This window comes from Cherax quadricarinatus, chromosome 80 (assembly GCF_038502225.1).
Source record: "Cherax quadricarinatus isolate ZL_2023a chromosome 80, ASM3850222v1, whole genome shotgun sequence".
NCBI classification, from domain to species: domain Eukaryota; kingdom Metazoa; phylum Arthropoda; class Malacostraca; order Decapoda; family Parastacidae; genus Cherax; species Cherax quadricarinatus.
Window position 1 is genome coordinate 6,899,967 of NC_091371.1, and position 15,773 is coordinate 6,915,739.

General features: G+C 39.4%; 1 protein-coding gene across 3 annotated transcripts in view; it reads right to left on the reverse strand.

Annotated features, from left to right (window-relative positions):
• The window catches only part of LOC128703478 (uncharacterized), a 398,312-nt gene that overhangs the window by 4,702 nt on the left and 377,837 nt on the right, over positions 1-15,773 (reverse strand). For 2 of the 3 annotated variants that reach the window (XR_011394228.1, XR_011394227.1), the window contains exons 4-5: positions 7,922-11,001; positions 5,293-5,432 (exon numbers count right to left, since the gene is read on the reverse strand). Coding sequence is in view for 1 of the 3 variants with exons in the window: in XM_070102084.1 (XP_069958185.1) it covers positions 5,420-5,432; positions 10,900-11,001 (115 nt within the window). In the remaining 2 variants the exon portion in view is untranslated. The remainder of the gene's footprint in view (positions 1-5,292; positions 5,433-7,921; positions 11,002-15,773) is intronic. The other variant, XM_070102084.1, reaches the window with a different exon arrangement.

The window sequence follows — 15,773 nt, forward strand, 5'->3', positions numbered from 1 at the left end:
AAAGACCTCTTTAGCCTTATCTAAATACTGTTCACTTATATGTTTCACTGTAAACACCTGGTCCACACACCCCCTACCTTTCCTAAAGCCTCCTTGTTCATCTGCTATCCTATTCTCCGTCTTACTCTTAATTCTTTCGATAATAACTCTACCATACACTTTGCCAGGTATACTCAACAGACTTATCCCCCTATAATTTTGGCACTCTCTTTTATCCCCTTTGCCTTTATACAAAGGAACTATGCATGCTCTCTGACAATCCCTAGGTACCTTACCCTCTTCCATACATTTATTAAATAATTGCACCAACCACTCCAAAACTACATCCCCACCTGCTTTTAACATTTCTATCTTTATCCCATCAATCCCGGCTGCCTTACCCCCTTTCATTTTACCTACTGCCTCACGAACTTCCCCCACACTCACAACTGGCTCTTCCTCACTCCTACAAGATGTTATTCCTCCTTGTCCTATACACGAAATCACAGCTTCCCTATCTTCATCAACATTTAACAATTCCTCAAAATATTCCCTCCATCTTCCCAATACCTCTAACTCTCCATTTAATAACTCTCCTCTCCTATTTTTAACTGACAAATCCATTTGTTCTCTAGGCTTTCTTAACTTGTTAATCTCACTCCAAAACTTTTTCTTATTTTCAACAAAATTTGTTGATAACATCTCACCCACTCTCTCATTTGCTCTCTTTTTACATTGCTTCACCACTCTCTTAACTTCTCTCTTTTTCTCCATATACTCTTCCCTCCTTGCATCACTTCTACTTTGTAAAAACTTCTCATATGCTAACTTTTTCTCCCTTACTACTCGCTTTACAGCATCATTCCACCAATCGCTCCTCTTCCCTCCCGCACCCACCTTCCTGTAACCACAAACTTCTGCTGAACACTCCAACACTACATTTTTAAACCTACCCCATACCTCTTCGACCCCATTGCCTATGCTCTCATTAGCCCATCTATCCTCCAATAGCTGTTTATATCTTACCCTAACTGCCTCCTCTTTTAGTTTATAAACATTCACCTCTCTCTTCCCTAATGCTTCTATTCTCCTTGTATCCCATCTACCTTTTACTCTCAGTGTAGCTACAACTAAAAAGTGATCTAATATATCTGTGGCCCCTCTATAAACATGTACATCCTGAAGTCTACTCAACAGTCTTTTATCTACCAATACATAATCCAACAAAATGTCATTTTGCCCTACATCATATCTTGTATACAGGAAGGCCCCGCTTTACGGCGTTTCACTTTACGGCGTTCCGCTAATACGGACATTTCAAATTATGACCAAAACTCACTATACGGCTCCCCCCACCTGACTTTCTAATACGGTCACCGTGCCCCACCCTGTTTGTTTACATTCTCCATGAGCTCAGTAAGCACTAAGTCTCTCCATTTTGTCTGGAAACTCCAAAATTTCAAATGTTTTTAAAAGTTATTTCATATTTTATATATACTCTGATAATTATACTTATGTATACCTGTACCTAAATAAACTTACATACATCAAGTCATTTAAATGTCGTATATTACGTTAATATACACATTTTCATTAATCCATCCATGATATTTTTTTCAAAATTATATAATAAACACGATGCATAACATATAAATAAGATAAATACACCCCACAGTAGAATAAATAAACATAAATGTGAGCTGTGTAGCAGACGACTTCCACAAGTGGTGATAATAACAATACTGAGTCTCATTAAATGTCGTATATTACGTTAATATACACATTTTCATTAATCCATCCATGATATTTTTTTCAAAATTATATAATAAACACGATGCATAACATATAAATAAGATAAATACACCCCACAGTAGAATAAATAAACATAAATGTGAGCTGTGTAGCAGACGACTTCCACAAGTGGTGATAATAACAATACTGAGTCTCATTAAATGTCGTATATTACGGTAATATACACATTTTCATTAATCCAGCCATGATATTTTTTTCAAAATTATATAATAAACACTATACATAACATATAAATAAGATAAATACACCCCACAGTAGAATAAATAAACATAAATGTGATCTCTGGTAGCAGACGACTTCCACAAGTGACGCCATAATAACAATAGTCACGGAGTCTCATTAAATGTCGTATATTACGGTAATATACACATTTTCATTAATCCATCCATGATATTTTTTTCAAAATTATATAATAAACACGATGCATAACATATAAATAAGATAAATACACCCCACAGTAGAATAAATAAACAAATGTGAGCTGTGTAGCAGACGACTTCCACAAGTGGTGATAATAACAATACTGAGTCTCATTAAATGTCGTATATTACGTTAATATACACATTTTCATTAATCCAGCCATGATATTTTTTTCAAAATTATATAATAAACACGATACATAACATAAAAAGATGATAAATACACCCCACAATAGAATAAATAAACATAAATATAAGATGTGGGAGCCTGGTTTGTTTACTCTGTGCCTGGCCTGTCACCTCTCATGTATTCATTCTTTCTCTCTCTCATTTATTCGTTTTATCTCATTTACTTACTCCTGACCCTACATTAAGACTACAAATATTTTAAGGTAAGTAATGAGTGAACTGTATATACATTTTATCGCTCTGGGATGCTTAAATATCATAGAATAGTATGTGTGGGTGGGGTGGCCTGGTGAAATTATTTATTATTATTTTTATTATCACACCGGCCGATTCCCACCAAGGCAGGGTGGCCCGAAAAAGAAAAACTTTCACCATCATTCACTCCATCACTGTCTTGCCAGAAGGGTGCTTTACACTACAGTTTTTAAACTGCAACATTAACACCCCTCCTTCAGAGTGCAGGCACTGTACTTCCCATCTCCAGGACTCAAGTCCGGCCTGCCGGTTTCCCTGAATCCCTTCATAAATGTTACTTTGCTCACACTCCAACAGCACGTCAAGTATTAAAAACCATTTGTCTCCATTCACTCCTATCAAACACGCTCACGCATGCCTGCTGGAAGTCCAAGCCCCTCGCACACAAAACCTCCTTTACCCCCTCCCTCCAACCCTTCCTAGGCCGACCCCTACCCCGCCTTCCTTCCACTACAGACTGATACACTCTTGAAGTCATTCTGTTTCGCTCCATTCTCTCTACATGTCCGAACCACCTCAACAACCCTTCCTGGTGAAATAGCCTGCCTATTACAATACATACCACACTTGATTTCTTACAATAAATACTACTTGTCTCACCCTAGATTAAGACTATAAATATTTTAAGGTAAGTAATGAGTGCACTATGTGTGTATTGTACCTTTTTATTGTTTTTTGATGCCTGGTTCTATTGCTAACTTAATATATGTTAGTGTAAACTTGTTATCTAGTGTTTGTATGCATTTATAAGTGGAAAAAAAGGGTGTTCCACTTTACGGCGATTTCCGCTTTACGGCGCTAGCCTGGAACCTAACCCGCCGTATAAGTGGGGCCTTCCTGTACTTATTTATCCTCTTTTCTTAAAATATGTATTACCTATAACTAAACCCCTTTCTATACAAAGTTCAATCAAAGGGCTCCCATTATCATTTACACCTGGCACCCCAAACTTACCTACTACACCCTCTCTAAAAGTTTCTCCTACTTTAGCATTCAGGTCCCCTACCACAATTACTCTCACTTGGTTCAAAGGCTCCTATACATTCACTTAACATCTCCCAAAATCTCTCTCTCTCCTCTACATTCCTCTCTTCTCCAGGTGCATACACGCTTATTATGACCCATTTTTCGCATCCAACCTTTACTTTAATCCACATAATTCTTGAATTTACACATTCATATTCTCTTTTCTCCTTCCATAACTGATCTTTCAACATTACTGCTACCCCTTCCTTTGCTCTAACTCTCTCAGATACTCCAGATTTAATCCCATTTATTTCCCCCCACCGAAATATCCCTACCCCCTTCAGCTTTGTTTCGCTTAGGGCCAGGACATCCAACTTCTTTTCATTCATAACATCAGCAATCATTTGTTTCTTGTCATCCGCACTACATACACGCACATTCAAGCATCCCAGTTTTATAAAGTTTTTCTTCTTCTCTTTTTTAGTAAATGTCTACAGGAGAAGGGGTTACTAGCCCATTGCTCCCGGCATTTTAGTCGCCTCATACGACACGCGACACGCATGGCTTACGGAGGAAAGATTCTTTCCCACTTCCCCATGGACAATAGAAGAAATAAAGAAGAACAAGAGCTATTTAGAAAAAGGAGAAAAACCTAGATGTATGTATGTATATATATATGCATGTGCATGTCTGTGAAGTGTGATCTAAGTGTAAGTAGGAGTAGCAAGATATCCCTGCTATCTGGCGTGTTTATGAGACAGAAAAAGAGACCAGCAATCCTACCATCATGCAAAACAGTTACAGGTTTCCGCTTCACAGTCATCTGGCAGGACGGTAGTACTCCCCTGGGTGGTTGCTGTCTACCAACCTACTACCTATGGTTTTTAGGGACTTGAAAAGCTGTTGGAGTGTGAGTAGAGTAATATTTTGTGAAGGGATTCAGGGAAATCAGTTAGCCTGACTTGAGTCCTGCAGGTGGGAAGTACAATGCCTGCACTTTAAAGGAGGGTTTTGGGATCTCTGCTGTTTGGAGTTACACCTGAATTGTCTTCTTTCTTTTTTGGGTCATCCTGCCTCGGTGGGAGACAGCCAGCATGTTGAAAAAAAAAAAAAGTAGGTTTAGGTCTTTGAAGAGTGGGGGAGTGTTTTGTCTGGCAGTAGACTGAGTAATCATTCATACAGCTGCTTTTTGTAGTTATTATTGGTTTAAGATGACTTGCTGTAGTGGTTCCCTAGGCTCAAATAACATAGGTGAGGTAGGAATATATTAAAGCAGTACAATGTAAGTACTGCTGTTGGAGGTACATAGTAATGAATCTTGGAGAGGATGCCAACTGATTTGCATACACTTTTGGATACGTGTTAAATGCGAGTGTTGAATTTCAAGTTGCTGTCTAAGAACCGACCTAGGAATTTTCCTTCCTTTTGTTTAGTCATAAGAGAACTGTTAAGCATAACACTTAGTTGGACATTTGTAGCTCCGGTCCCAAACATCATGTAAAAACGTCTTGTCAATGTTAAGTGCGAGTTTACTGGTAATATCCTAAACCACCATCAGTGCTGCCTTCCCCAGGAAGCATCACCATCTCATGCTGATTACACAAAAGACATTCACATAATGACAATATGGCAAATTACAAAAAAAAAAAAAAAAAAAAAAAAAAAAACATACCTTTTCTCATTTACTGTGGTTCTGCAGGTAACCTCCATATTTAGTACTACTGCCATAAGTAGGTGCAATATTCTTCATAACACAGGTAAGCAAATGGTGGGAGCAGCAGAAGACATCAGGACAGCTGTCAATTCACAGTCCTACAGAAATCAATTTTGACATTAGAAAAAAAAATCATTCTCCCTTCCCACCTCAAAAAATCTTGAGACATGCTAATTCAGATTCAGATTCATTTCAGCATGGTACAATGTTTGTACAGAGATGGGCGACATTAAGGTGTGAATGCAGAAAGCCCCTTAGTATGCAGAGCATTTCAGGTTTAAAATTGCCACTGCTAGTGAACCACGAGTGTATTGTTTAACAATATCGTCTTATGAAGTCACCCACCTGAGGCTGACCTATTTTATTACCTTGTGTATGAAACCCTTTCCATATGATGGAATATGACAGGAAAACATGGCTACTTTTCTTCCCACTACATAACTAACATACAGTAGGGTACCAACATCACTGCTGATGCACCCAATTTGCTACAATATAAAAATATAATTCCTACCACTTAGATAAGTCACCTACCATCATCACGAAGCACAAAAGCAACAAAGTATGAAGAAACTACCAAGGGCCCTGACAGATGAGTTTCCTTACTGGCAGTCCATCAAATGAGACAGGTCCACCACTAAACTTATGTAACTTAAAATATAGCACACTACTTGGCTCAAAGCCCTTCGACACTCTGATGGAGGATGGGTAAAGGAAAGTTAAAACAATGAAAGCATTACCTCTTCCTGTCTCGGGAGGGTGAGACTAACACACAACTACTCATGAAAACTGTAATTTCTTAATTGGGTTCATCACATAACACAAATTTTTGCCTTACACTTCGTAAAATATAGTCATGTGCCTTTGCATGAAGTTGATACTTTATACTCAACTTGGCAGATAAAGGCAAACGACATAGTGGGAAAGGAAAATCGAACAACCATAGGGGTTAAGTACTCTAAGTGTCCCGTAGCTCAATTGCTAGCGCACTCAGCTCACACACTGAGGTCCAGAGTTTGAATCTAAGGTACGGATGGAAAGCATTAGGATGTGTTTCCATAAGACACCTGCTGTCCTTGTTCACCCATCAGTATAAAATGGGTACCTGGGTGTTAGTTGACTGGTGTGGGTCGCATCCTGGGACAAAACTGACCTAATTTGCCCGAAATGCTCTGCATAACAAGTGGCTTTCTATATAGTAGCACAGGTCTGCCATCACTAATCCAGCAATCAGTTATCCGGTTCCATCAGTAATCCGGTACTAATTTCAGCTACCATAATTTCAAATTTCATCATTATACCGAGTCCAATCATCACACTGACTGAAGTTTCATCATTATACTGACTCATAAATTGTGCAGATGGTTGTAAATCCACAGCAGCAAACCAATGGAAGAGAAAGCAGTGATGAAAATGAGAAAAATGTAGCAGAAAGTCTCTCTCTATTGATAGGTTCATTAAGTGTATTCTAACCTAGCCACTCTGTAATCCGGGAAACTCACCAATCTGGCACACAAAGATCCCAGTGATGCTGGATTAGTGATGGCTGACCTGTATACTCATAACAAACCATCACCATGCACAGTTCCTTAGCTACTACCATTGTTTTTCCCATTACTATACCTTATTTTACTTTCATAATACTGACTTTATAATCTACTTATTTTAACTGTATGTGTTTTACAATAGAAGCTAATTATACTGAAATACAGGGGTTGACCCATCTGGCCTATCTACATAAGTGATCAATTCTCATGACAGAATTAAGGCATTTGTGCCCCCCAGCAGTTTAATATAATTAGGGACTTCAAATAATTTATCTAACTGCTACTTAGTTACATAAATACTTTTTGGGTAATATAACCCAATAACAAACTAAACAGCCTTCACATATATCAGCCTTTGTTTTAAACTTATCCATTCCCTTTAATTTTATTTCTTTATCGAGTGTTGATATTTTCAAAAAGATATTTTAAACAACATTCAATTACTGTATCATTTTATAATTGTATAGTGTTACATCAAGGGCCATGACTATAGGCCTGTTTTGGCCCCTTTCTGTAACAAGATGTTGAATCAGGCTCTGGTCTAGTTGTCCTTTGACAAATGTCATTTTAATATGGAGATTACCATTAGGAGACTGATCCAACTAAATAAAATGTGATCTTTATTACAAAAAAATTCATATAAAGCTTTGTATATGATACAAAGTTCTCTCTCTCTTGCAGTGTTATACATAAAAGTACGCTTTGTCTGGGACTAAGAAATATTCTAGAGTGGGGAAATGTATTAATGGCTGAGCACCTGAATCTGCTCAGAGTGTGTGTGAAGCCAGAGTGAGTGCTGTGAACCTACTGACTGTACCAGTGAGCAGTAAGCTGACGTCAGGTTGGATCACGTGACTTAGGGAGACGGGCCAGTACCTGAACTAGTAATCGGCACTGTAACTAGTGGTTTCCCCACTACATGAAAATAACACTTAATATTAAAGCCTAACAAAACATAATATAATACAATATTATTAATATACATTTAATAAAATATAGAGGAAATATCCTAGTATAAAATATGTCGGGTATGGACATACCTGTAACACCCCCCTCACGACAGCAAGTCACACCAGGAAAAGTAATAAGGTTTCTACTTTTCAAACCAAAAAATATTTCACAAAAAGGTAAGTCACTCATGAGCCATGCTGCTCTGAATTTCAGTGTGTCACTAACATATACTTCATATACTTGGCTGCACATCAGCGTATCTGCATACATGAAGAGACAGCAACATGTAGACGATCATGACTTCATAGAGCTTCACAGTAGTGGATGGTACTGCATTTCATCACAGTCTTGAGTGATTGAAGGAAATGATATTCTGCTCCAACAGTGGTAGTGGAATACATTGCAGTAAGGACCTCTGTCATGACAACTGCATTTTGGATAGCTTGAGGGACATGGTGTGTGAGAGAGCTGGCGTCCAGGCTGTGTACCATGCCACTCATAACATCTGTATAACACCTTACACTCAGCTCTAACTATCTCCTTGATTTACCAATACACAACAACACTACTGTTGATACACGTAAAGTTATTAAACATGAGCAAAATAGAGACGAATAAATTGGCTATTAAATACGTATAAAATTTTAAAATAAATCTTAAATAATCTTTACATAAAACAATCTCTAATTTTGAATGTCAAATTAAAATATGGTACTTCAGTTAGGCAGAAAATCTTTATCAAATCAAATCAAAGTTTATTCTCTATAAGGATTACAATGCGGGGTTTACAGATTTTGGTTATTGTGTGGTTTACATGTAGTAAAATACTAATTACAGAGGGGGCCACTAGAACACCTAGCATGGCTAGGCATTTCGGGCAAACTTAGATTAATTCTTAACCCTAAATTATAACAAATTGTGGAGTAAGTTGACTAAATACTAAGAGACTAAATACTAAGTGACAAATACTAGTTTGTGAGTTTAGCAATGTGAATGCCCTTGTTTTGGCACAATACATAGTTTCTATATTGGAGTATCACAGGCAAACTTATGACTAGTTAGGAATCATTATTTTAAGATTAGGATATGTATTTCTGTGCTTATAGTCAAATGGGTGAGTGAGTGAGTGTAAGTGTGGACCACCAGGTGGTTTTTATGTAGTTAGTTGATGGGGTGTATCAGGGAGATAAGATGTTTTCTAACAGTAGTTTTGAAGGTGATGAATGTGTCTGCAGTTCTAGAGTTTTCAGGTAGTGTGTTCCAGATTTTAGGGCCTTTGACATACATTGAATTTTTGTAAAGGTTTAGTCGGACACGGGGAATGTCGTAGAGATGTTTGTGTCTGGTGTTATGCCTGTGAGTCCTGTCACAACTATCAAGAAAGCATTTGAGGTCAAGGTTAATATTGGAATTTAAGGTCCTGTATATGCAGACTGCACAGTAGTAAGTGTGGATGTTCTGAATAGGGAGTAAGTTTAGATCTATGAAGAGTGGTGATGGGGGGGGGGGGTTTGCCAGGGATGGGATTTAGTGATTATTCTTATTGCAGCTTTTTGTTGAGTTATTATTGGCTTTAGGTGTATTGCTGCAGTTGATCCCCAAGCACAAATAGCATAGGTGAGGTATGGATAAATGAGTGAATGGTACAGTGTGAGAAGGGCATTTTGTGGCACGTAGTATCGTATCTTGGAGAGGATCCCAACTGTTTTTGATACTTTTTTTCATATGTGTTGGATATGGGTGCTGAAATTCAGGTTATTGTCGAGGTATAGGCCTAGGAATTTGCCCTCATTATGTCTGGCAATTAGAGTCCTGTCGATCTTAATGTTAAGTTGTGCAGCACCTGCTCTGCTACCAAACATAATATAGTAGGTTTTGTCAGTGTTAAGTGTAAGTTTATTGGCTGTCATCCAAGTTGATATTTTGAGCAGCTCCTCATTAACAATAGTGTTGAGGGTGGCAAGATTAGGGTGAGAGATGACATTAGTCATGTCGTCAGCAAAGAGAATGGGTTTCAGGTGTTGGGATACGTTTGGAAGATCATTGATGTAAATGAGGAAGAGCAGGGGTCCAAGGACACTTTCCTGCGGAACTCCAGTATCAAGTGGCCGTGTTGATGATGCCGTGTCATTAATGGTGACATACTGGATTTGAAATATTCAAGCGCATGGCCTCTTATACCATAATGGTCAAGTTTGTGGAGTAGGATGCCGTGGTCTACTGTGTCAAAAGCTTTTCTTAGGTCAATAAAAATTCCTAGCTAATGAAGTATAATACCTTTAAAAAACTTAAGTTTTTAGCAGTGTACTCACTGCGGCAAATGAACAAAAAAAAAGAAAATAGAAAATTAGATTACTAATTGCTATTCTATTCCTCAGAGTAAAACATTGTCAAAACTGAAACATAGACACTCATCTTTCGTAACATGAATATGCCTTCAGAAACCTACATACTTGTGGACAACTTTAAATACATATGCAGTGTAAGTAAAAGATTTAACATTAGTTTCCCTACACCAGAGTGTATGAGGTGGCAGTAGCAAAGCCGTACTGGTTACTCAATGCACTTTCATGACAATGTATAGGTAATTACCTAAGTATCCGTAACATTTAGAATAGGACAAATCTAAGTCACATGAAAAATTAATTTTATAAATAACTTTTCATTTTCACTTTTTAGATTATTTAAATCTCATTTTTAAATACAGTAGTTCTTTAAAGAAATATTTTTAGTACAAAATTTATTTTGTACTAACAGTACAGCTCTTCAGCCGTCAAAACATCTCCATCTTTTCATCACAAATATGGAGTAAGTTCAGCACTCATTAAACCGTATTAGACAAATACGACCTTGTCAATTAACTACCAGAATTAAACAAAATAAAGACTGCATAAAAGAAGCAGCTTAAAGCATGATATACTTTAAATGGTAAAAATATTCATACTAAGTTGAATTAAACATTTGTGCTATCTACCACAATGTAGATACCAGCTCAGTGTAGCGGGAACAGCAGAAGCCCTGAGCATCGTCTGTCTCAGAGTCGCCAATTGGTGAGTCTCTTACCAACCTCATAGACATATGTTGCCTGGTCAATAAAGCAGTCGCACTTCCATCTGGAACACTAAGGCGCGTGGGTCCGGCAGCAGGAACTCTCGACACAGCTCCAAGACTGGAAGAGATGTCAAGACAAGCGGTGGCACATCTGAAGAATATGTAGAGCACTCCAGGATAATTTGAATAGACTGATGCAATGGTCGGAGAAGTGGCAGATGCAGTTTAATATTGACAAATGCAAAGTTCTAAATGTTGGACAGTTAAATAACCATGCCACATATAAACTAAATAATGTAGATCTTAATACTACTGATTGCAAAAAGGCTTTAGGAGTTCTGGTTAGCAGTAATCTAAAACCAAGACAACAGTGCGTTAGTGTTCGCAATAAAGCTAACAGAATTCTTGTCTTCATATCTAGAAGTATAAATAATAGAAGTCCTCAGGTTGTTCTTCAACTCTATATATCTTTGGTTAGTCCTCATTTAGATTATGCTGCTCAGTTCTGGTCACCGTATTACAGAATGGATATAAATGCTCTGGAAAACGTACAGAGGAGGATGACAAAGATGATCCCATGTATCAGAAATCTTCCCTATGAGGATAGACTGAGGGCCCTGAATCTGCACTCTCTCGAAAGGCGTAGAATTAGGGGGGATATGATTGAGGTGAATAAATGGAAAACAGGAATAAATAAAGGGGATGTAAATAGCGTGCTGAAAATTTCCAGGCAAGACAGGACTCGCAGCAATGGTTTCAAGTTGGAAAAATTCAGATTCAGAAAGGATATAGGAAAGCACTGGTTTGGTAATAGAGTTGTGGATGAGTGGAACAAACTCCCGAGTACAGTTATTCAGGCTAAAACGTTGTGTACTTTTAAAAATAGGTTAGATAAATACATGAGTGGGTGCGGGTGGGTGTGAGTTGGACCTGACTAGCTTGTGCTGCTGGGTCTGGTGCAGTGCTCCATCCTTGAGTGGAGATAATCAGACTGGATGGATCATTGGGCTAATCCTGGGGAGGGGGGGGTCATTGGTCTAATCCTTGGGGGGGGGGACATGGACCTGCTCCACATGGTTCAGTAGGCCTGTTGCAGTGTTCCTTCTTTCTTATGTTCTTATTGTCAATGAAGATGGCAACTTCCTTACTCTGGAGACCAAAGATGACGAGCGGAAGCGCTACAGTGTACATCGGAGAAATCATCGGAGAGGGTCAGTTTAGTGATGTGGGAAGTGTATGCAGACTCCTGCTCAGGGACTAACTCCTGATACAGAGGCTAGTGTGTCAGGAGAATATGCTAACTCCTGCTCAGGGACTAACTTGTTATACAGAGGTTAGTGTGTCAGGAGAGTATGCTAACTCCTACTCAGGAACTAACTCATGATACAGAGGTTAGTACATCAGAAGGCATATGCAGGTTCCTCTATGTCTCCTCGTAGCTGTGCCACATCACAAGTTGCTGGAGCAACGACTCCGACAGTAACAGACAGGAAGACAATCGCTGGCTCACACATGAGGAAAACAATATGGGAAAGCAAATGTCTCTTGCCATGAGTACCTCTAATAAGTCCGACGCAGACAATGACTTCCCCATCGTAAATATCCTGCCAAGAGCGCTGTTACTGTCTCAAGTGACAGTAATTTGACCACTCCTTTATTACTCCTATAGGCATTCTTTGAAGAATTCTCTCTCGCATCACCTGTGACTGAGGGCGTCAGCAGTGACTAACATCTCATCCATGAGTGCAGAGCCACCCAAGGTTTTAGTGTTATTCGTGACTGTAGTGTGTCACCCGTGACTGTTCTCCAAGAGTATCCCTTACAGTTTTTTTTCTCATCTCCACTGAACACTCATTCCGGAGGACCAGTGGTGATAATCTCACGCCACACTTTTTGTTTCCATAAAAGCTTGAACAAATACAAGTCTTATTTCTCATCTTAGCCTCCACTTCTGCAAGTCGACAATGAGACCAGTAGCACTAAAATGATTTCTGTATACAGAAATTGCACACAGAGGCACCAGCAGTATCAGCTAGAGCAGTAGCTGAACCAGCAGTGCCAACAAGGCTGCAGAACAGATTAATGAAGTCCACATTAACCTGCAGCGAACATCAAGGAACAAGAGTAGGTTCTGTTCCTAAATGTCATCACTTACTTGTATCCTTTCAATATACCAACTACGACGATATGCTTCATCCCAGGACAGCAGCGACTCACCGAAAATGACCGAAATTCTTGGCCTTACTAGAGGCGCAAACAGCAGCAACAACCCTGCTAGTTCCTGTTGTGTGGATGCCCGTGGTATCTCCAACCACAGAGAGAGAGAGAGAGAAAGCCAATCTTCATAGCTCCAAACGTATAGGGGGACACCAAGAATCTGCGAAAATCAATCCTTTCACTCGACTCAGTAATGGTGTAGCCAGTACCATAGCAATGGGGAAGAGACAGTTCCTTATACCCAGTAGTAGTTTGTCTTCTGGGTGAGTGGTAAGAGCCAAACATCAGTAGCCATCACTGCTGGGAGCCAATATTAACACTCAAGTTACCAACTTCCTGCTCTAGAAATTTCTCTATATGGAAAGTCAAATATTACGTTGGGACCTTAGCTCCCTTATCTGATGCTTTAGAGCTTCAGCAGGAAAGTACAGTGGACCCCCGCATAGCGAACTTAATCCGTGCAAGAGGGCTGGTCGTTATGCGAAATGTTCGCTATGCGAATTAATTTTCCCCATAAGAAATAATGGAAATAAAATTAATCCGTGCAAGACACCCAAAAGTATGAAAAAAAATTTTTTTTACCACAAAAAAATGTTAATTTTAGTACACACAAACTGAAAAAGGCATGCACAATTACATGACACTTACTTTTATTGAAGATCTGGTGATGATTGATGGGATGGGAGGAGGGGAGAGAGAGTGTTAGTGTTTAGAAGGGGAATCCCCTTCCATTAGGACTTGAGGTAGCAAGTCCTTTTCCGGGGTTACTTCCCTTCTTCTTTTAATGCCACTAGGACCAGCTTCAGAGTCACTGGACCTCTGTCGCACAACAAATCTGTCCATAGAACTCTGTACCTCCCGTTCCTTTACGATTTGTCTAAAATGGGCCATAACATTGTCATTGAAATAGTCACCAGCACGGCTTGCAACAGCTGTGTCAGGGTGATTTTCATCCATAAAGGTTTGCAGTTCAACCCACTGTGCACACATTTCCTTAATTTTTGAAGTAGGCACAATGGATTCCACAACTGGCATAGGCTTCTCAGGGTTAGCCCCAAACCCTTCAAAATCTTTCTTAATTTCCATACTAATTCTCACCCTTTTTACCACAGGGTTGGCACTAGAAGCTTTCTTGGGGCCCATGGTCACTTATTTTCCAGAAACAGCACCGAAAACACTGTAATAATACGAAATATTCCGAGTGTATGCTTGAATGTTACCGCGGAGGCTGGCTGGTAAACAATGGACGCGTCTCGGACGAAGGTCGCTGAGCGGGTTTTTGTCCACTATGCGGGGCAAAATTTTGGCGAACAAAGCGTTCGCTATGCGGATTGTTCGCTATGCAAGGCGTTCGCTATGCGGGGGTCCACTGTATACTTGTGCCTCCGAAGGTCTTGACATTATAAAAATATATGTTTAGTCCACAAGAGAGGAAACTACTACGGGTGTTCGAGTAGACATAGTCGGTCGAAATGGCCATTGTCACCAACACCTTGGATCAAAAGGCCTCCCGGACAGGCATCCCTTTTGTTACGTCAAGGGCCATGTCTATAGGCCTGTTTTGGCCCCTTTCTGTAACAAGATGTCGAATCAGGCTCTGGTCTAGCTGTCCTTAGACAAATGTCATTTTAATATGGAGATTACCATTAGGAGACTGATCCAGTTAAATAAGATCTGATCTTTATTACAAAAGAATTCATATAAAACTTTGTATATGATACAAAGTTCTCTCTCTCTTGCAGTGTTATACATAAAAGTACACTTTGTCTGGGACTAAGTGATATTCTAGAGTGGGGAAATGTATAAATGGCTGAGCACCTGAATCTGCTCAGTGTGTGTGTGAAGCCACTCAGAGTGAGCGCTGTGAACCCACTGATTGTACCAGTGAGCGGTAAGCTGACATCAGGTTGGATCACGTGACTTAGGGAGACAGGCCAGTACCTGAACTAGTAACCGGCACTGTAACTAGTGGTTTCCCTACTACATGAAAATAACACTTATTAAAGCCTAACAAAACATAATATAATACAATATTACTAATATACATTTAATAAAATATAGAGCAAATCTTTCTTCTTTCTTTCAACACACCGGCCATGTCCCACCGAGGCGGGGTTTACCTGGAGTTTACCTGGAGAGAGTTCCGGGAGTCAACGCCCCCGCGGCCCGGTCTGTGACCGGGTGGCCCAAAAGGAAAAACGAAAGTTTCTCCTTTTACATTTAGTAATATATACAGGAGAAGGGGTTACAAGCCCCTTGCTCCCGGCATTTTAGTCGCCTCTTACAACACAGACGGCTTACGGAGGAAGAATTCTGTTCCACTTCCCCATGGAGGTAAGAGGAAATAAACAAGAACTAGTAAGAAAATAGAAGAAAACCCAGAGGGGTGTGTGTATATATATGCTTGTACATGTATGTGTAGTGTGACCTAAGTGTAAGTAGAAGTAGCAAGATGTACCTGAAACCTTGCATGTTTATGAGACAGAAAAATGGACACCAGCAATCCTACCATCATGTAAAACAATTACAGGTTTTCGTTTTACACTCACTTGGCAGGATGGTAGTACCTCCCTGGGCGGTTGCTGTCTACCAACCTACTACCTAGATAAAGCAAATATCCTAGTATAAAATATGTCGAGAATGGACATACCCATAACAATAGGCCTATCTTTG